The sequence below is a fragment of the Gallus gallus genome, chromosome 31 (genome assembly GCF_016699485.2).
Source record: "Gallus gallus isolate bGalGal1 chromosome 31, bGalGal1.mat.broiler.GRCg7b, whole genome shotgun sequence".
NCBI lineage: Eukaryota > Metazoa > Chordata > Aves > Galliformes > Phasianidae > Gallus > Gallus gallus.
In genome coordinates, this window is record NC_052562.1 from 220759 (window position 1) to 241127 (window position 20369).

The following is a 20369-nucleotide window of genomic DNA, read 5'->3' on the forward strand; positions in this document are numbered from 1 at the left end:
CTGGGTTGCACACTGTAAGCAGAGGAGTACACCAGAGATGCACTAATTCTTCACCTATTCCATCTAATGCACATGCCGGGTGAAAGATCTGCAACAGTGTTTTCTTCCTGAACAGACATCTCCAGTACAGGTGTCTCAGTCTACAAAACGACGTCAGCCAGCTCTGAGGAGTGATTGATGATGCCTGCTGAGCATGCAAGGTATCTAAATTTATTTTCCAGGTACAAAAGTTGGCACGAGGAAGATCCCACACATGATAGATAAAGAGAGCATGACCAGCAGGTTGAGAGAAGTGATCCTCCCCCTCTACCGAACCCTTGGGAGGTCCCATCCAGAATGGTGTGTCTGGTTCTGGGCTCCTCAGTTCAAGGCAAACTGGGAACTACTGCAGAGGAGTCCAGCAAAAGGCCAATGATCGTGGCCTGGGGCATCTCCCCTAGGAGAAAATGCTTAGAGCCCTGGGACTGTTCAGCCTGGAGAAGAGAAGACCGAGAGGGAATCTTATCAACATTAATTAATATCCAACGGGAGTCAAGTGGATGGGGCCAGACTTTTTTGGTCATACCCAAGACAAGACAAGGGGTAATGGGTACAGACTGGATCCCAGGAACTTCCATCTGAACACGAGGAAAAGTTTCTTTACTTTGAGGTCATGGTGCACTAGAACAAGTTTCCCAGAGATGTTGTTGGGCCTCCTTCTCTGGGGATATTCAAAACTCACCTCAACACTTTCATAGAATCACAGAATCATTAAAAGGGAGTTGAAAGGGACTCTTATAGGTCCTCTCATCCAAGTCCCCAGCAATGAACAGGGACATCTGTGGCTCAGTCAGGTTGCTCAGAGCAGGGTCCAGCCTGATCTTGATTGTCTCCAGGGATGGGGCATCCACCACTTCTCGGGGCAAACTGCTTCAGTGCCTCACTGCCCTGATTGAAAAAAGTTCTTCTTCATATTAAATGTGAATCTCCCCTCTTTTAGTTTGAAATCATTTTTCTCTGTCCTGTCAGAACACACCCTGCTAAAGAGTCTGTCCCCTCTTGTGTAACCTACTCTTGGGAGCCCACATTAGCAGGGAGATTGGACAAGATGATCTCCAGAGGTCCCTTCTGACTTCTATGATTCTTTTATTCTGTGGGAACCTGCTGCTTGCCTCACTAGCATCCCCAAGACCAGGAGAATGAACTGAATACTGAATGCAGAGAAACTGCACCACAGAATTTCACGAACATGTCCTTCCTCTATGGACAAATATGAGAGAAAAAGTGGGAAAAAAGAAAAAACTCCCCTTAAAAGTTGCTGCTTTTTCCCCCAGAAAACAATTCTTTTGTTTTTGAACTAGTGGCAAGGCATAACATTCACTTTCACAGCTCTGCCTTGGCACTAGTGCCCTATTCCTGCCTGGAAGGTTACTCAAAATTCCATGTGCCTCCATCCCTGCCATTGATGGTCCAGAACCCGATGAGCTGAGCTGAGAAGACTTGTTTACTCATCAAATTCCCAAAACAGTCCAGTTTCACAATCCTACAGCCTACGTGATGCTAATGGCACAAGATTCCTGGCAGAGGTTTGGCTTCTGTTAGTTGCTGAGCCAGGGGAATGGAGGGAGGTTTTCAGATAGAGGGGAGGAGCCAGGGCTGTGGGGACTTCTCAAATACCATGCCCCTTGGGTGCATGTCCTGCTTCCTCCCTGCAGTATTTTCTGTGACCAACATGAGGTTCATCCTCCTGCCATGTCTTTGGGGTAAGTGGGGTTCTTTTCTCTTTACTGTTGTCTTGGCGTACCTCTGCCAGTTCTTCTTCTCTTCCATTATTTTTCTTTTTTCTATAGCTCAAAGCAAATGTGACATTGCAAGGAAGTGAAATGCAACTAGTGGTCTCTACAGAGAGCTGAATCCTCCTTCTCTAGGCTAGATGCCTTCAATTAGTCATCCATATCTGACAGTTCAGTGTGGATGCTCAGATCCCCACTATGGAATTTTGGACATCCACACCTGGACAGTTGGGTACTGCCCCTTCCGGACACCTCAACTGCCTAATTCAGAAACTGAACCCCAACCCTTATGAGAAAAATGCATACGGCTGGGTTCCCTGCCCCTGTTTCTGTTCCGTAGGTTCACAGCATTCATAGGTTTCCATGTGTCAGGGATGGGAGCAGAACTAGAAATCTTAACAGTATCTTAAAGAAAACCAAGTGGAAAAATGGACTATAATGCGAATGCCACCTATGGTGTCAGCAATGCTGCTCTTGCCTGAGGCTTTTAGTCATTGCTTGGGACCTTGCCAGACTGCCACATGTAGGAGCAGAAATTGCTGTTTCCACTGAGCTATTCTTTGCTGCTGACCTTCTGTACTGCATATGAAGTTCCCTTCTCCTGACTTCCCAGGACAAATAGATCCTGGCAAGCTCTGCTCTCCCTTCCAGGGTTTGCTTCAGCATCTATCCAATCCCCAGATAAAGCAGTACTCACTTTGCACAGGTTTCCATCTGGAAGACACTTCTTTGCACAACTCCATGATCAAGGTCCATAGCTGTTCATGTTGCAATTCACCAACTTTTGGATGGGAGAAGTATGCATCGTTCCACTGATTATTGCTGAAGCCTAGGTAATTTAATCAGCCTGGAAATATGACTCACTGTCTTTGGACAACCCCATCTGCTCTCTTATGATATTTCCTTACTACTTACCCTAATAAATGTTTTTTTTTTACTAGTGCACACGTATTTATTTATGTACACATACATTCACATTTTCTTTCTTTATTTGATCTCTCAATCACAAAAGTCACATGTACTGAGACAGGGAAAACCCATCAGCGACAAGATTTAAGAGGCTGAGAACAATGTTGAGCTCTAGCTGTCTCAGATATTGTCTGATATCTTGCTTTCCTGAATCCCCATGCTTTGTGAAACAATTAGACTCACACTAACATCCTATATTTTTTTTTATTTCAGCTTCCCTTGCAGGAGTCCTGCTGGCAGGTCAGTATTTGTATCAGTCAGTGGAATTGTGAGTGAGCATTCACTTCTGTCATAAAATGTCTCACAGAATGATGCTGTGCATAATCAAGAGATTCAAATGTGGTGCTCAGAACAAAGAGAATTTCATAGAAATTCTGTTACTGTGGCCAATAATGTGAGCATCTGCAACCTCTTTCCATTTGTATTTTGCCACAGTACTCCTGGTGGACACATTTATTCTCCATAATGATGCTGAGATGAGTTCTGATTCAGTTCTGGGTCATTGTCCCTGAGCCGGTTCTGACCTGGATGTGACAGCATGGTCTTGATGAATGATGAGCAACAGAAACTGGATGGGGAAGGCTTGATGGCTTTCATCATGATTAATGGGGAAATAAAACATAGTCAAGTAGCCCACAGGTTGCATATGGTTGAGAGGTGATTTGGAGGTGGACGGGCTGCCCGTTGCCCTCTTTCATGACACTGTCCCAAAGACTGCTCCATTCAGCAGTGAACAACAAATAAGATTTCCAAATGCACATTTCTCGGTTGGATCTAAAATAGAATTCATCTCTATATTAAGACTGAGACACACTGTGGAATTGCCAGTGCTGCTGATGACCTCTGTGGGCAATTGAATCAAATCTCAATGTTTGGCCAAATGAGATACCGTCAGCTAACTACGTCGCTAAGTGGGTCACTGTGAGAGTAATGCCTCCTATTTCTGTCCATGGGAAATACAACAAAGAGCACAATAACACTGATAAATCAAGTTCTCAGCCAGAAAACACTATTTTTCAACATAGTCACCACCATGGATTTTCAATAGTGAAGAACAAGAGCCTGCACGCCATGCTTGTGAAAATTGTAGAATCATAGAGTCATAGGATCATAGAATGGCTTGGGTTAGAAGAGACCTCAAGGATCATCAAGTTTCAACTGCCCTACCACAGGCAGGGTTGCCAACCACTAGATCGAGTACTAGATCAGATTGCCCAGGGCCCCATCCAACCTGGTCTTAAACACCTCCAGAGATGGGGCATCGTCAGCCTCTCTGGGCATTCTGTTCCTCCACCTCACCAATCTCTGTAAATAATTTACTCCTGACATCTAATTTAAATCTCCCTTCCTTTAGTTTAATACCATTCCCCCATGTCTCATCTATATACCCATGTAAAAAGTTGATTTCCCCCATGTTTATAAACTCCTTTTAAATACTGGAAGGCCGCAATAGGTCTCTCCATAGCCTTCTCTTTTCCAGGCTGAACAAGCCCAGCTCCTTCAGCCTGTCTTCATAGGAGAGGTGCTCCAGCCCTTAGATAATCTTCTTGGCCCTCCTCTGGACTCTCTCCAACAGCTCCATATCTTTCCTGTATTGGGGAACCCAGACCTGGACACAGTACTCCTGCTGGGCCCTCACAAGGGTAGAATAGAGGGGGACAGTCACCTCCCTTGCCCTGCTGGCCACCCCTCTTCTGAAGGAGCCCAGGATATCTCTGGTCTTCTGTTCTGCATGTTAAAATCTGCACCAGTGCAGATGACCCACAGTTTCACAGCTCATGGTTCATCATGGCTGAAACGCACCACCCACAACCTCAATGCGTGAATATCCACTGTTCTCCGTAAACTTTCAGCAATGATGTATGTCAGTGGGTGCAATTTTTTTCCACATGGAAGAATTCAAATGCTCCACTTTGCTTCATACGTACTTCCATGACTGATGCCTTTTTGTCAGACTGACCCTCTGCACACATCAAACAACAAAATGCAATTGGTGAGAAGGTTCAACCTCTACTTCAATATCACCACCATCAGTCTCTGATGTTGCAGGTCAACATAAGAAAATAGGAGGTATTACTTTCAGAGCAGATGCCATAGAATTTCAGTACCCATCAACAAGTGTGTGAGACATATGGGTGTCTTGTTCTGCTGTCAGTTGCCACCCTTGGTGTAACAATAGTGTGTGGATTTTGGTCCTGCTTTACAAAGGATTCCAAATCCAATCTATTAATGTCTCTGATTGGGAAGTCTGAAGCCACAGAGAAAAATTCAGAATGTGTTCCTCATCAGTCTTTTCAAGTTCTGAACAATAATAGTGAAGAATTTTTCTCTCCTTCATTCCCTATGGGCTCCTTCCTTGTGCAAACCCTGATCCTGTTTTTTGTTGGTGGTGGGTGATTGATTTTTTTCTCTTGTTGTTTGTTACTTTTTAATGCAGAAAATAATAAAATAGTTCAACTGCGATTAGTGAATGGTACAAATCACTGCTCTGGGAGAGTGGAGGTGCTTTATGGCCAGCAATGGGGAACGGTCTGTGATGACAACTGGGATCTAATAGATGCTGAAGTTGTGTGCCGTCAGCTGGGCTGTGGGACAGCCCTATCTGCTGCTTTCTCGGCTTATTTTGGAAGAGGATCTGATCCCATTTGGCTTGATGATGTTATGTGTAAAGGAACTGAAGCTGCCCTGTCTGAATGCACTGCAAAACCTTGGGGAAAACATGACTGTGGGCATGGAGAAGACGCCGGTGTTGTATGCTCAGGTAACTCTCATCCTACATAACACAAGTGAGTTTAGGGTAATGCTGTAGATGCTGTAGGGAGCTCTGTTCCCTTTGGAGACAAGAAAACCCCAACACTCAAGAGAACCACAAGGTAAATGTGGTTTGTACTGCCATGGTCTTTTCTCTATATTCTATATTAGTATTTTCTCTGTACTAAAAATTTTCCACTGCATAAGCCACTGGTAGAGCACTGCTGGTGCAGGAATTATTTTTAGACTCCCAGGTCCTTGAAGACAACCAAAAGCCCAGTGTTCTCCCTACATGATTTATAAAGTCAAAGAGTCATAGAATCACCAAGGTTAAAAAAGACCTACAACATCATCCAGTCCAACCATACACCTACCATCAATATTTCCCAGAAAACCATATCCCTCAGTACAACATCTAAATGTTTCTGAAACATCTCCAGGGATGGTGATTCCACCACCTCCCTGGGAAGCCTGTTCTAGCACCTAACCAGTCTTTCAAAAAATAAATTTTTCCTAATATCTGATCTGAACCTCCGCTAGCACAGCTTGAGGTCATTCCTTCTTTCCCTATCCTCACCACAACCTCGTTTCAGGGAGTTGTAGAGAGCGGTAAGGTCTCCCCTGAACCTCCTCTTCTCCAGACTAAACACAGTTCTCTCAACCGCTTCCCATAACGTTTGTCCTCCAGACCCCTCACAGCTTCATTGCCCTTCTCTGGACATGCTCTGGGGCCTCAGTGTCTTTCTTGTAGTGAGGAGCCCAACACTGAACACAATACTCGAGGTGCAGCCTCACCAGGGCTGAGTACAGAGGGATGATCACCTCCCTGCTCCTTCTGGCAGTGCTATTTCTGATGCAAGCCAGGATTCCGTTGGCTTTCTTGGCCACCTGGACATACTGCTGGCTCATGTTCAGCTAAGTGTTGACCAACACTACTAGGTCCATTTCCTCTACACAGTCTTCCATCCACTCTGCCCCAAGCCTGTAGCGTTGCCTAGGGTTGTTGTGGCCAAAGTGCCAGACCCAGAACTTGGTCTTGTTGAACTTCATCCCACAGACCTCAACTCAACTATGCAGCCTGTCTAGATCACTCTGTAGGACCTTCCTACCCAGATCCTCCTAGAAGCTACGTTAAGGCACATACGAGATAAAGAGGTGATCCGAAACAGCCAGCATGGCTGAAGGAAGACCTCCTTGAGAGCAGCCCTGTGGAGAAGGACTTGGGGGTCCTAGTAGATGAGAAGCTGGACATGAGCCAGCAGCATGCACTGGCAGCCTGGAAGGTGAACTATGTTCTGGGCTCATTAAAAGAGGAGTGGCCAGCAAGGAGAGGGAGGTGATTGTCCCCCTCTACTCAGCTCTTGTGAGGCCTCATGTGGAGTACTGTGTCCAGGCCTGGGACCCCCAGTACAGGAAGGACGTGGAGCTCTTGGAGCGGGTCCAGAGGAGGGCCACTAAGATAATCAGAGGCCTGGAGCACCTCTCCTATGAGGAAAGGTTGAGGGAACTAGGCTTGTTTAGTTTGAAGAAGAGAAGGCTCCGGGGAGACCTCACTGTGGCCTTCCTGTACTTGAAGGGAGTGTATAAACAGGAAGGCAAGCGGCTGTTTACAAGGGTGGATAGTGATAGGAGAAGGGGGAATGGTTTTAAGCTGGGACAGGAGAGGATTAGGTTGGATATTAGGAAGAAGTTTTTCACACAGAGGGGGGTAACCCACTGGAACAGGTTGCCCAAGGAGGTTGTGGATGTCCCATCCCTGGACGCATTCAAAGGCAAGCTGGATGTGGCTCTGGGCAGGCAGCCTGATCTAGTGGTTGGCAACCCTGCACATGGCAGGGGGATTTAAACTTGATAATCATTATGGTCCTTTCCAACCCAGGCCGTTCTATGATGATTCTATGATACCCTCAGATATATTGGCACTTCCCCCCAGCTTGGTGTCATTTGCAAACTTACTGAGAGCGTGCTCAATCGCCTCCTCCAGGTCACCAATAAAGATATTAAACAGGGCCAACCCCAATAGCAACCCATACCATCAGGGCCTGGTCCCCCAGTTGTCTCACTCAAGGTGATCTGTTCCATAAACTTTCCTGTCACTGAGGTCAGGCTTACAGGCCTGTAGTTCCCCAGATCCTCCTTACAATTCTTCTTGTAGATGGGATTCATACTGGCAAGCCTCCAGTCCTCTGGGACCTCTCTGACTGACCAGGAATGGTGGTACGTAGTGGAGAGCAGCTTGGGTCTCCAACATCTCCTTCAGCAGCCTGAGGTGGATCCCATCTGGTCCCATTGACTTGTGACAGTCCAGATGGAGGGACAGCCCAGGAGAGAGATCTCTCCCACTTGAGATTCCCAATACTCCATCTGTCTGGCCAAGCAGAGGCTGCATATTAACATAACCTGTTAGCAATTTGCAGGTGGGTCAGTGATTACCAATATGATGATTGCTTGGATGTCACCGTAGGGAGAGGAGTGTATTACCCACTGCCTTTCCAGTAAAGAGGCACTAATAGGAGTATCAACTTCGTAGCCACATACAGAGGATCTCCAACCTCCCATCCCCCAGTCTTTGCATATGTCCAAGATTGCTCCATCCTAGCTGCCCAGTCAGACACTTGATCTTGTCCTTCATGCAGTTGGTGGTTGCTCTCTAATTTTACAGGACCTGTCTGTTAAGATTTCTGTGAGTCAACATGTCCTCTTAGTTTAGTACCATCTGCAAACTCGGTGTGCATTCGAATCCTGCATCCAGATCATTAATGAAAGCACTTAAGAGAACTGACCCCAAAATGCAACCTTTGGGAGCCTGAATAGTGATGCTGCTGAACATCTCCAACTGTGATGATGGAAAAAGTGCTTGTGCTGCTCCCATGTGCAGTATTTTACCATGTCATAATGGCACAGAATGAAAAACAGAAGTGAAACTCACTGTGTTCATTGACAAATGGAGAAAAGACAAGTCAGATTCTGCATGACATTCTTCCCTGGCCTTTATTTTTTTTTCCTTCCTTTAGGTTTTGCAAAACCAGCCCCACTCCGATTAGTGGATGGATCAACCCACTGCTCTGGGAGAATCGAGGTGTTCTATGGCCAGCACTGGGGAACTGTGTGTGACGACGGCTGGGACTTGGCCGATGCAGAAGTCGTGTGCAGGCAGCTGGGCTGTGGGAAGGCCTTGTCAGCTCCCCATGGGGCTCACTTTGGGCAAGGATCTGACCCCATCTGGCTTGATGATGTCAGCTGCACAGGGACTGAAGCTGGCCTCTCCACATGCAAAGCCAGTGCTTGGGGAAGCCATAACTGTGGGCATGGAGAAGATGCAGGCGTGGTGTGTGCAGGTACCCTTAAAGCAATGAGCATTAAAGAATATACTATCTTGGGTCACGCTGGGGCCCAGGTCCTTCAGCACTAATAGGTGCTTGCAAAGAAAGCAGCACAGAGGGCTTCAAAATGATGTGGCTATATCCATAGACAATTACAACTTGTCTTTCCTTAAGTAGGTCTTTGTAATGGGGTGCTTCCAGGGGTCAGTTTGCTACCACAGATAGTGGTACACAGAGGGAACACATTTCACTGTGAGGTGTATTCTCATATCAGTTATTCTACAACCCAATAACAGCGTTTATCTTCTTATTGTGTAAAGAGAAGAGCATGTGAAGTACAAGGAGTATTACTGCATAAGTCAGCCACAGCCCCAAGTCACCAAGTTCTCAAGTTCCATCATTCTTCTTTCTCCTGTTTGTCTTCCTTCACACATTCCCAAAATCATTTCTGTTAAGGATGGCTGTAGGTCTCCCAGTCCACTGCTCTGACAGTCCTGAGCAGATCCCATCAATGGCTGCTTGGTTTGAGGAAGAGGAATTTATCTTTCAAACATCAGACACACAAAAAAATTGTAGAATCAGAGAACCATAGAGTGGCTTGGGTTGAAAAGGTCCCCAAAGTTCATCTAGTTTCAACCGCCCTGTTGGGCAGGGTTGCCAACCACTAGACCAGGCTGCCCAGAGCCACATCCAGCCTTGCCTTAAATGCTTCCAGCGGTGGGGCATCCACCACCTTTCTGGCAGCAATATGAAGATTCTGAATTAAAAACGTGGGTTGGCTTCACATCTGTGAAGGAAATAAAAACTTCTGGTGAAATTAGTCCGTCTTGTGTCACAGCTGTCCCAAGAGAGATGCTGCTGAGCATTTAAACGTGTATAATAGGCCACACCAATTCTGTCCTTGAATCTTATCGCTGTTCAAGGAATATTAATCAACTCTCAATATTAATTGCAGAACTTCACCTGAGCAAGGACCCCTGCTCCAAATACTTGTCGCTCACCATCAGCAGAGCTTTACAACTTCAACAAATGTTATTGGCAGCTATGGGTAATTGTGTCATACAGAAATTGCTGATCCCAACTGCTAAGAGTCCTTAACACAGCCTTAATGTAGGCATGCCAGGGCTCCTACGGCAATGTTATTTCACTGGTTCCTTCTATGCTCAGCTCAGCAGCCCACATGACTCCCTCTAGTCTGTTTCAGCACAATAACAGGCTGCAGGCATAAGTGTCATCTTCTGAGAAAATAAAGGTTCAAACAGCTGACTGATTTTTAGGTGAGACTAGCCAATGAGAGCGGTAACCAGAGACCACTATTCTATGGGACAAAAGCTGTTGCGAGGATCTATTGGTCTGTTATGGAAAAAAATGAGCAATGCCCTTGCCACACCACTGCTGTCCAGACATCATCAGCACAGACCAAAGTATGAAGGAAAGCACAGAAAACTGATGTCTTCACTATATCTCAATTACAGGATTTGCTGAGCTTCTTCCAGTCTGGCTGGTGAATGGTTCCAATTTCTGCTCTGGAAGAGTCGAGGTGTTTCATGAGCAGCAATGGGGGACTGTCTGTGATGACAGCTGGGATTTAACAGATGCTCAAGTGGTGTGCAGGCAGCTGGGCTGTGGGAAAGCAATCTCAACCCCTGGCTCTGCTCGGTTTGGACAAGGAACTGGAACAATTTGGTTGGATGACATGAATTGTGCAGGATCTGAAACTGCCCTCACTGAGTGCCCAGCCAAGCCTTGGGGAGACCACAACTGTAACCATGGAGAGGATGCTGGTGTGGTGTGCTCAGGTACTGTCAATGAATGCCATTGTCTGTGGGGTATGATGCAGCCAATGTGTTTGTGGGAGGGTGCTGGTAGATCTGGAGTCTCCTCAGAGTAAGGAGAATGAGTGCTCGTCATGCGATTGTAGGCTGAGATAAAAGGAGAGTGGTATGTTGATGGTAAGGCTGTATTCCACCTGGACATCATAGCTCCAGATGATACCGAAGGGATGCGATTCATGCAGAAGGTCGGTGTTATCCCCTTGTGTCCAGGACAGTTATGGAGCCATGCTCCAGGGAGCAGCTTGAGAACTCATGGGGACTAAAATGCTGTGGACTGGATATTGAGTCTTGATGGTTGGGTATGTCAAGGCTCACGAGTTATGACTCAGTACTCCCAACATTCAGGTCCCACACCCATTTCTGTGCCCTGCTGTTGAGGAAGAAACCTGCTGTTTGCTACCAGACCCCTGTGAGGATTTTCTGGCTCCTCCACAGCACTCTGAGACATATAATGATCCTGAACATTTTGCAATTGCATTTGATGCAGGTGCTGCTGAACCAGCTCCCATCCGGCTTGTGAATGGTCCGAGCCATTGTGCTGGGAGAGTCGAGGTGTTTCATGATCGTCAGTGGGGAACCGTATGTGATGACAACTGGGATAAAGCAGAAGCCAATGTTGTGTGCAGGCAGCTGGGCTGTGGGGCAGCGCTATCAGCCCCTGGCTCAGCTCGCTTTGGACAAGGGTCTGACCCCATCTGGATGGATGATGTCAATTGTGTAGGGACAGAGGCTGCCCTCTCCCAGTGCCAGTTCCGGGGCTGGGGATCCCATAACTGCAAACATGGAGAAGATGCTGGTGTGGTGTGTTCAGGTAACTCCTGCCTATGCTTCTGTGTTACAGAGGAGGATTTCTTTTTCCATGAGGATTATTTGTATGCCAGCATAGCTGCAAACTCTGTCTTGATGACAATGCAGGTCTGAATTTTGGAATATGCTGTGAGCTCTCTGTCATCATATGGGATATTTCTTTGAAATTCTCCTTTTCTGGAAAATGTGTAACTGTTCCTGTACTCAGAAGTTGTCCTTGCTTTAGAAAGAGAATGCAATGCATTGCAATGCAATGGGATGGAATAGAATGGGATTAAATGGAGTGGAACAGAACAGAACAGAACAGAACAGAACAGAACAGAATAGAATGGAATGGAATAGAACAGAACAGAACAGAACAGAACAGAACAGAACAGAACAGAACAGAACATTTGAGTAGGAAGGAGGTCACATCTTGGTCTCCTCTTCTCCAAACTATATACTCCTGTGTCCCCATCCACTTCTTGCGTGCCTTCCAGGCTTCTTAAGAGTTTTATTGCCCAACCTGGTATGCATTCGGTACCCTAACCTTCTCTTTATATTGTAGAGCCCAGAACTGTACACCATACTGTGAGGATGCACAAACACTAAATACAGCAGGAATGGCACTTCTTTTGTCTGGCTGGCTATGCTCTGGGTATTACACCCCAGAACATGGTTGGTAGGGCACACTGCTGCCTTCCATTGAGCCTGCTTTCACCAGGGCCCCCACATCCCTTCCTGCTGGGCTGCTCTCCAGCCACTCACCTCACAGGCTGTGAATGAATGCAGCATTGCTCCACCCCAGGTACAGCACCCAGCATTTACCCTTGCCAGTGTTCACTCTGTTGCCAAATGCCCAGTGCTCCAATGGATCTAGAACGCTCTGTAAGGCCTTACATCCCTCTGGAGAGTAAACAGCACCTCCCTGGTTAGTGTCAGCAGCAAACTTGCTGAGGATACCTTTAATGACTACATCGAGGTCATTGGTAAAAATGTTGACTGGGACTGGCCTGTAGGATTGAGTGGTGGGGAACACTGGTGGCGTCTTTCAGATGTAGCGCCAGTCACTGCAACCCTTTGAACTCTACCACTGAGGCAGTTTATCACCCGGCATAGCAGGAATCTGTTTACCTCACAGCTGGACAATTAGTCCAGAAGGATGCTGTGAGGGATGGCAGTGAAGGCCTTACTAAAATCCAGAAGGATCACATCTGCTGCATTCTGTTCATCCACCAAGCAGGTGACCTTATCATAGAAGGACACCTAATTACTAAGGCAGGACCTTACCGTTCATTAACCCATGTGACCTATGCTTTAAAATACCTTTCAGTAGCACCCAGGAATAGCTTTTCCATAACTTTTCCAGGGACTGAGGTTAGACTGACAGGTCAGTCGTTTCCTGGGTCATCTCTCATCCCTTCCTCTCCTTGATGATGGGCATAACATTGCCTGGTTTCCAGTCATCTGGGACCTCCCAAGACTCCCAGACCTCTGATAAATTATACTAGCTTATACTGTATTTCCTCTTACTTACATTCAGCAGAATATGGTACACTGTCTGTGTTCATAGTTTTGAACTGGCAAAGACATCCCAACATCAGGCAAAAGAATAAGTGCATCCTGGATGTCACTAGACCCTCACTGGCATTATGCACTTGACCTTACTTTTAATCAGGCCAGCGGCAACTCCGTAACACATATCCCTGCCCTCTCTGTTTTCTTCAGACATACCAAGAGCTGTTCCGCTGCGGTTAATAAATGGGCCGAGTCGCTGCAGTGGGAGAGTTGAAGTTTTTTACGGCCATCAGTGGGGAACCGTGTGTGATGACAACTGGGACATAAGTGATGCTGAAGTTGTTTGCCAGCAGCTGGGCTGTGGGAGGGCTCTATCCACTGCAACTTCGGCTTCTTTTGGAGAAGGGTCTGGCCCAATCTGGCTGGATGACGTGAATTGCACAGGAGCTGAAACTAGCCTTTCCAAATGTGAGACCAGTCTGTGGGGAGCCCATAACTGTAATCATGGAGAAGATGCCGGTGTTGTGTGCTTGGGTAAGTCTCATTTATGCTACTTTCTGACTGAGGTTTAAGGTATGTGGAGGAATGCTTGAAACGCCACTGGGTGCCCTTTCCCCATCTTACGACTCTAAAACCAGAGTACCGAACAGAAAAAATGCTGCTGGTCGGATGTGTGTGAATCCAGTGGTGTTCCCCTTTCCTCCCCCTGCCAAAACTCTCCACAGTATTGTGGTGCTGCAGTCCAGAGCTTGCTGTGCTGAAGAATTCAATTCTGGGACACTTTCCCATGAATTTAAACCTGAGACTCTTTCCTGTGTGGGCTACAGATAAATCTGATAGCGCTGCAGGACTGCTGTGATTCACCCTGTTATTGAGAACAGCGCACAACCACTTAGGTCTCTCTCTTGTTTTGCTCTCAAAAGATCATGACATGCTCTGCATTTGTTGACCTTCCTCTTCAGGACAGTAATATCAAAATGTCTTGCAGTTATTCTACTTGCCTTTCCCCCCTCCTTAGTAAAACCATCTTCAGGAGATCTCTTTTCCCAGAATTTTTCCAATGTCTTCTCTGAAACCTCAGCAGGTGAGGCAGTTTCCTCAAAACTGCTGCACTGTGCTTAGTTGCCACTAGAAGGAAACCCTGACCTGACTATTGATTTTAGAATTTACAGTCTCTTGTTTCTTTGTTGTGTGCATTGCTACTTACTCTTTGCAACTACCTTTTTATAAGAGTGTTATATCCCTTCTCGCCCCTTTCATATCTCCTTCTTGAGAAATGTTTTCAAGCCTCTTCTTATCTCCCTCCTTCTTCCTGGTTTTCTCCTTGGCTGCTGGGCATATTTCTTCTAATCTTTAACTGAGCTGAGGCTTTGGCTGTGCTGATTCATTCTGAAGGTTTGGTTTGGATATTTTGTAGACAGCACTCCCTTTTATACTAAACCATGTCTTTCTTGGAACAGCATGACACTTAAAAGTGTCACTCTCAGTCCTTTCTCTAGCTTTGTGAAGAACTGTCATTTAACTAACTGTTCTTCATCCTATGTTCTATCATTTTCTCTCCCCAGAATGGGACACTTTTGAATTGCTCTCACTGGAGATAGCCTGTTTCTCTAAATTACTTATCCACACCTTGAATACCTTGTGGATTTGCTGTCTAAGCACAAGTGCCTCTCTCTGAATTCATCATTGTCTTTTTGCAGCCAGTGAAGACTTTGCACACTCCATAGCAGAATCTTCTCCATCCTGATGACATTCTCTAAGCAGATTAAAGAAAGGGCAACCCAGTAATGTTTATTTCCTTTCTATGACTTGACTACAGAAGGAAATGAGGATATTCAATGGAGTAGTTAAGGGGGGTTCCTTGCCAAAACAACTTGTTTTGTGTTGTCTAAGTTCTCAGAATCATAGAACAGTTTGGGTTGTCAGGAACCTCAAGGATCAATAAGTTTCAACTGCCCTGTCACAGGCAGATTTGTCAGTCACTAGATCAAATACTTGATCAGATAGCCTAGGGCCCCATTTAACCTGGTCTTTAACACATCCAGGGATGGGGCATCGACAGCCTCTCTGGGCAACCTGGTCCAGCACCTCACCACTTTTAGCTAAAAACTTCCCCCTGACATTTTATCTAAATCTCCCTCCTCCGCTTTAAAGCCACTTCTTCTCTTCCTATCACTGTTTACCTGTGTAAAAAGTTGATTTCCTTCATGTTTTTAAATTCCCTTGAAATACTGGAAAGCCACAATGATATCTCCCTGCAGTTTTCTCTTTTCCAGGCAGAATAAGCCCAGTTCCTTCAGCTTGTCTTCATAGGAGAAATGCTCCAGCCCTCTAATCATCTTTGTGGCCCTCCTCTGGACCCTCTCCAAAAGCTCCACATCTTTCCTGTGTTGGAGGCCTCAGACCAGGTCACAGTACTCTTGCCGGGGACCCAGGAGGGCATAATAGAGGGGGACGGTTACCTCCTTCACCCTCCTGGCCACCCCTCTTCTGATGGTGCACAGGATATCATTGGCTTTCCAGGATGCAAGCGCACCCTGCTGGCTCATGTTAACTTTTTCACCTACCAGGACCCCTAAGTCCTTCTCAGCAGGGCTACTCACAAATTCTCCCAGTTTACATACATAACTGGGATTACCTCAACCGAAATGCAAAACCTTGCACTTTTGTTTGTTGAACCTCACTATCTTCACAGGGGCCCACCTTTTGTGTTGATCAAGGTCCCTCTGGATGGCATCCTCTCCTTCTGCTACATCAACCGCACCAATCAGCTTGGTGTCATCAGCAAACTTGCTGAAGGTGCACTCAATCCCATCATCTATGTCATTGATCAAGATGTTAAAGAGTACTGGACTCAAGACAGACCCCTGGGGGACACCACTAGTTACCAGAATTCATCTGGACATAAAGCCATTGATCACAACCCTCTGACTGTAACCATCCAACCAATTCCTTATCCACCAAATAGTCCACCCGTCAAATCCACATTTCTGCAATTTAGTGACATGGATGTGGTGGGGGACCATATCAAAAGCCTCGCAGAAATCCAGGCAGATTACATCAGTAGCCTTCCCTTTGTCCACAAATAACACAGAGACATCCTGTGACGTCCCATTCTATCTCTAATTGCAGATATGGAAGAGTGCCCCCCTCCCAGGATCCTATGTCAAGTCTGCCAGGCTCATTGGATGTCTGGGATGCACCAGGCATCTCAAATGGCAATAGGTACCAATGCACAGGAAAGTAAACGAGCCACTGAAAGCTGAAGTCTGGTTGAGGACAATTGTACCCCAGTTTTCTATCCACATTCCTGGCTAGTGTCTTTTTCCTTGGGCAGTGGAGTTACCTGCATTCGCTGCCTGGGCACCACTATCTTCCTGGTAAAAGGAAGAGAGAAGAAGGCTTCAATCACCTCATGTTTGGGAGTGAAAGCCAACAGTATATCTATTTTCCTTAGTTTGGACCAGCATTACTTGTTGACCCTTGGGTCATGTGTGAGGAAAAGCAATAGGATTGAACCTTCTTCTTGATGCTTATCCCTGGATGTCATTACTAAACTAACCAATGCACACAATGTTTCTTGACGTGCCTAGAAGGAATGTCTTTGCCAAAATAACTTGCCTGCTCATTCCTTTGTGCTTCAGGTGTTCCAGAACCAGCCCCAGTCCGGCTGGTGAATGGTTCCAATTTCTGCTCTGGAAGAGTCGAGGTGTTTCATGAGCAGCAATGGGGGACCGTCTGTGATGACAGCTGGGATTTAACAGATGCTCAAGTGGTGTGCAGGCAGCTGGGCTGTGGGGAAGCAATCTCAACCCCTGGCTCTGCTCGGTTTGGACAAGGAACTGGAAAAATTTGGTTGGATGACGTGAACTGTGCGGGATCTGAAACTGCCCTCACTGAGTGCCAAGTCAGGCCTTGGGGAGAACACAACTGTAACCATGGAGAGGATGCTGGTGTGGTGTGCTCAGGTACGGTTAATTCACATAATCACAGATGTCCAGAGGGTGGACCTCTGGAGATTCCCCTGCTAGTATTTTTCCACAGTAGATTGCACAGGAAAGCATCCAGGAAGGTTTTGAATATCTCCAGAGAAGGAGACTCCACAACCCTTCTAGGCAGCTTGTTCCAGCGCTCGGTCATGCTCACACTAAAGAAGTTGTATCACATGTTCCGATGGAACTGACTGGGTTCCAGTTGGTGCCCATTGCCCCTTTTCCTGTTGCTAGGCACGACCTAAAAGAGCCTGGTCCCAACCACTGAAACCTGTTCATTAGATATTTAGAAGTGTTGATAAGAATCCCCCTCAGCCTTCTCCACGCCATGCTGAACAAGCCCAACTCCCTCAGTCTGTCTCCATAGGAGAGGTGCTCCAGCTCTATGAGCAGCTTCACATCCTCCTGGAAATGCTCCAAAAGCTCCACATCCTTCTTGTGTTGAGGGACCCAGGCCTGGAAGCAGTACTGCAGACGGAGGGGGGACAATCCCTTGTTAAGCTATTCACCCAGCAGAACCCCCAAGTCCTTCTCTGCAGCCCTGTTCTCAATGAGTTTTTCTCCCAGTCTGTATGCATATCAGGGATTACTCCAACCCAAGTACAACACCCTGCACTTGGCCTAGGTGATCCTAATTTGGTTCCTGTAGCTTGTCCATGTCCCTGGGATTTCTTGTGTTTTGTGGATTTCTCCTTGTGTTTGTGTGATTGCGATCTTTTTTTTTTTTTTTTTTTTTTCCCCTTTGCCAGGTATTGCAGAACCAGCTCCCATCCGGCTTGTGAACGGCCCAAATCTCTGCACTGGGAGAGTTGAGGTGTTTCATGACCATCAGTGGGGAACTGTGTGTGATGACAACTGGGATAAAGCAGAAGCCAATGTTGTATGCAGGCAGCTGGGCTGTGGGGCAGCGCTATCAGCCCCTGGCTCAGCTCGCTTTGGACAAGGGTCGGACCCCATCTGGATGGATGATGTCAGTTGTGTAGGGACAGAGGCTGCCCTCTCCCAGTGCCAGTTCCGGGGCTGGGGATCCCATAACTGCAAACACGGAGAAGATGCTGGTGTGGTGTGTTCAGGTAACTCCTGCCTATTTCTCGGTCTCAAAAGTGTTGGGAAACACGGAAAAATGATTTTCAGCCTCAGTAGAAGGTCTTCCGTGAGCTCAGGCTGCTCCAAATGTCTGCTGTCAGTCACTGTGGTCTATTCAGCAGAGTTTAGGGTTCTGATGCAGGGCATTTATGTGTGCATTTCTCATTTTATCTTGCTTCATGTGCAGGCACTGCAGAAGCGGCTCCTCTCCGGCTGGTGAATGGCCCTAGTCGCTGTGCTGGGAGAGTCGAGGTGCTTCACAGCCAGCAGTGGGGAACAGTGTGCGATGACAGCTGGGACCTGAGCGATGCTGCAGTTGTGTGCCAGCAGCTGGGCTGTGGGACAGCCATGTCAGCCCCAGGATCTGCTTATTTTGGGCAGGGCTACGGCCGTATCTGGCTGGATGATGTGAAATGCTCCAGCAGGGAATCAGCCCTCTCCGAGTGTGCAGCAAGGCCTTGGGGAGTCCATAACTGCAACCATGGAGAAGATGCAGGCGTCATATGCTCTGGTAACCTTCATGCATGACCTGCCCTGCAAGGCATTTGTAGCAACTAAGCCTCTAATCTGGGTTTTGGGGCTGGTGGCTCTTCATCCTTTCCCAGTCATAGAATCATAGAATCGTTTGAGTTGGAATGGGTATTTAATGTTCATCTTGTCCAACGCCCCTGCAACGAACAGGAACACCTACAGTTAGATGAGGTTGCTCAGATTATGGTCCAACCTTCAAATGCCTCCAAGGACAGGGCATCCATCACCTCTCTGGGCTATCTGTGCTGCTGCTTCTCTGCCTTCAGCAGAAAAAGCTGTTTCTAATATCCAACCTATGTCTCCCCTATTGCACTTTGTTCAGTCCAACCTCTTTCTCAGAGATGTGTCATGGGATGATGGCAGAGGCGTGAAGTTGGAGCTTGGCATTTTGAGGGATCATTCCCATCTCTCCACATGGCTTCTTATTCTTCCTTTTTGTGCTTTTGAACTATCTCTAGAATATTACATGCTCATATTGCACAAAGAATCTATGTATGTCCCATCCCTGCAGATGTTGAAGGCCAGACTGGACGGGGTGCAGGGCAATCTGATCTGATGGGTGGCAACCCTACCTACGGAAGAGGGCTGGAAATGCATGGGTCCCTTCCAACCCAAGCCATTCTGTGATTCTATGATTCTACCATTCTATGATTATACAATGCCACAATCCTATTTGTCTACGATTGATTCCCCGATCTTCATAGTCCCTTCCAACTCATGCTGTCCTATGATTCTATGATCTTTTTGGTGCCTTCCAAGCCAAGCCACTCTGGGATTCTAAGATTTGATGATTCAGTGATTCTTTTACATGATTATGTGCATACTACTAACTTTAAGTGGCCGTGCAGGGTAAAGCAAGCTAGTTTTACAGGTCTGGATTGCATGCATTTCTTTCCAGGTGGGATCTAAACATTGCAGATGTTCCAGAGTGAAGAAGAGAGAGGACAGTGCTGGCAAACATGTGTATGACATTTTTTCAACCCAAACAAAAGTCATCTTTGAAGGCCCGAGTGCCCCCAGTACAGAAGCCAATCACGACACTCAGATCTATGTCACTGAATTGTAAGCACAAAGCTGATGTGCCCAAATCAGAAGCATGATGATCCCCTTCAGCTAATGACGAGAGAGAGGCTGTCACACAGGACAAGTCAGCCCAGCTTTTTTGTCTGTATTGCTTCCGACATTTCTCTCTGTCTACTGACTGTAAATTAAGTGATTGCTTGCCACAAGTTAAGTTTCAAGGCATATTCTCTCTGGGATGGAGGGAATATTTGGAGGACACAATTGGGCACGTGCTCTGCAACATCTCTTGTCAGTTGTCTCTGCCCAAGAGATCACACAGTCTCCATACCACTTCATCCTCTCCTGATAATATTGCCTCTAGTCCATAAAAGCTTTCTTGTTCTGGTGGTAGGGATATGTTATATATTATGGTTCACTTGTGTAGCCAGCACCCTCCTCCAGAAGAGGTTTAGCTGCTGTCACAAATTCCTCATGCAACCTTCCCTGTGAGCCTCTTGGCCCCTCTGCAGCATTCCCTCCAAGCCTTGAACCATTTCTGTGCTGCTTCTCACCTTAATCCCCCTGGTAGATAAATGAATTTCTGTCCTGCTTCTGTGAGTCTGTCTGATGCTCTGTGTCATGGTCATATCACCATGAGCTTCACCGTGTTTCTGCTCTAATGATGACCAGCCAGTCTTCAAGCAGTGGTCCCCCCACCAGCCAGCCACTCCCCCATTATAACTGTTCAGTGTGACACTATATGATGTGAAATATCCCTTTGGCCAGTTTAGATCAGTTATCTTG

At 46.7% G+C, this 20369-nt stretch overlaps 1 protein-coding gene across 1 annotated transcript; it reads left to right on the forward strand.

The window, feature by feature from the left end:
• The first annotated feature begins 1677 nt into the window (after window positions 1-1677).
• LOC121106432 (deleted in malignant brain tumors 1 protein-like) lies at window positions 1678-20176 on the forward strand. The gene is made up of 11 exons (XM_040654044.2): window positions 1678-1742; window positions 2955-2981; window positions 5179-5502; window positions 8507-8830; window positions 10291-10614; window positions 11138-11461; window positions 13165-13488; window positions 16599-16922; window positions 17696-18019; window positions 18220-18543; window positions 19462-20176. The coding sequence occupies exons 1-11, from the start codon at window positions 1712-1714 to the stop codon at window positions 19470-19472; spliced, it is 2661 nt and encodes an 886-aa protein (XP_040509978.2). The 5' UTR covers window positions 1678-1711; the 3' UTR covers window positions 19473-20176.
• The last annotated feature ends 193 nt before the right edge of the window (window positions 20177-20369 follow it).

Excerpts from the sequence above, each read along its gene's own strand:
- LOC121106432 (XM_040654044.2), top strand. The coding sequence starts at position 1,712 with ATGAGGTTCATCCTCCTGCCATGTCTTTGGG. Across the intron at positions 10,615-11,137 it reads TGCTGGTGTGGTGTGCTCAG|GTGCTGCTGAACCAGCTCCC; the intron begins GTACTGTCAATG and ends CATTTGATGCAG. Across the intron at positions 18,020-18,219 it reads TGCTGGTGTGGTGTGTTCAG|GCACTGCAGAAGCGGCTCCT; the intron begins GTAACTCCTGCC and ends CTTCATGTGCAG.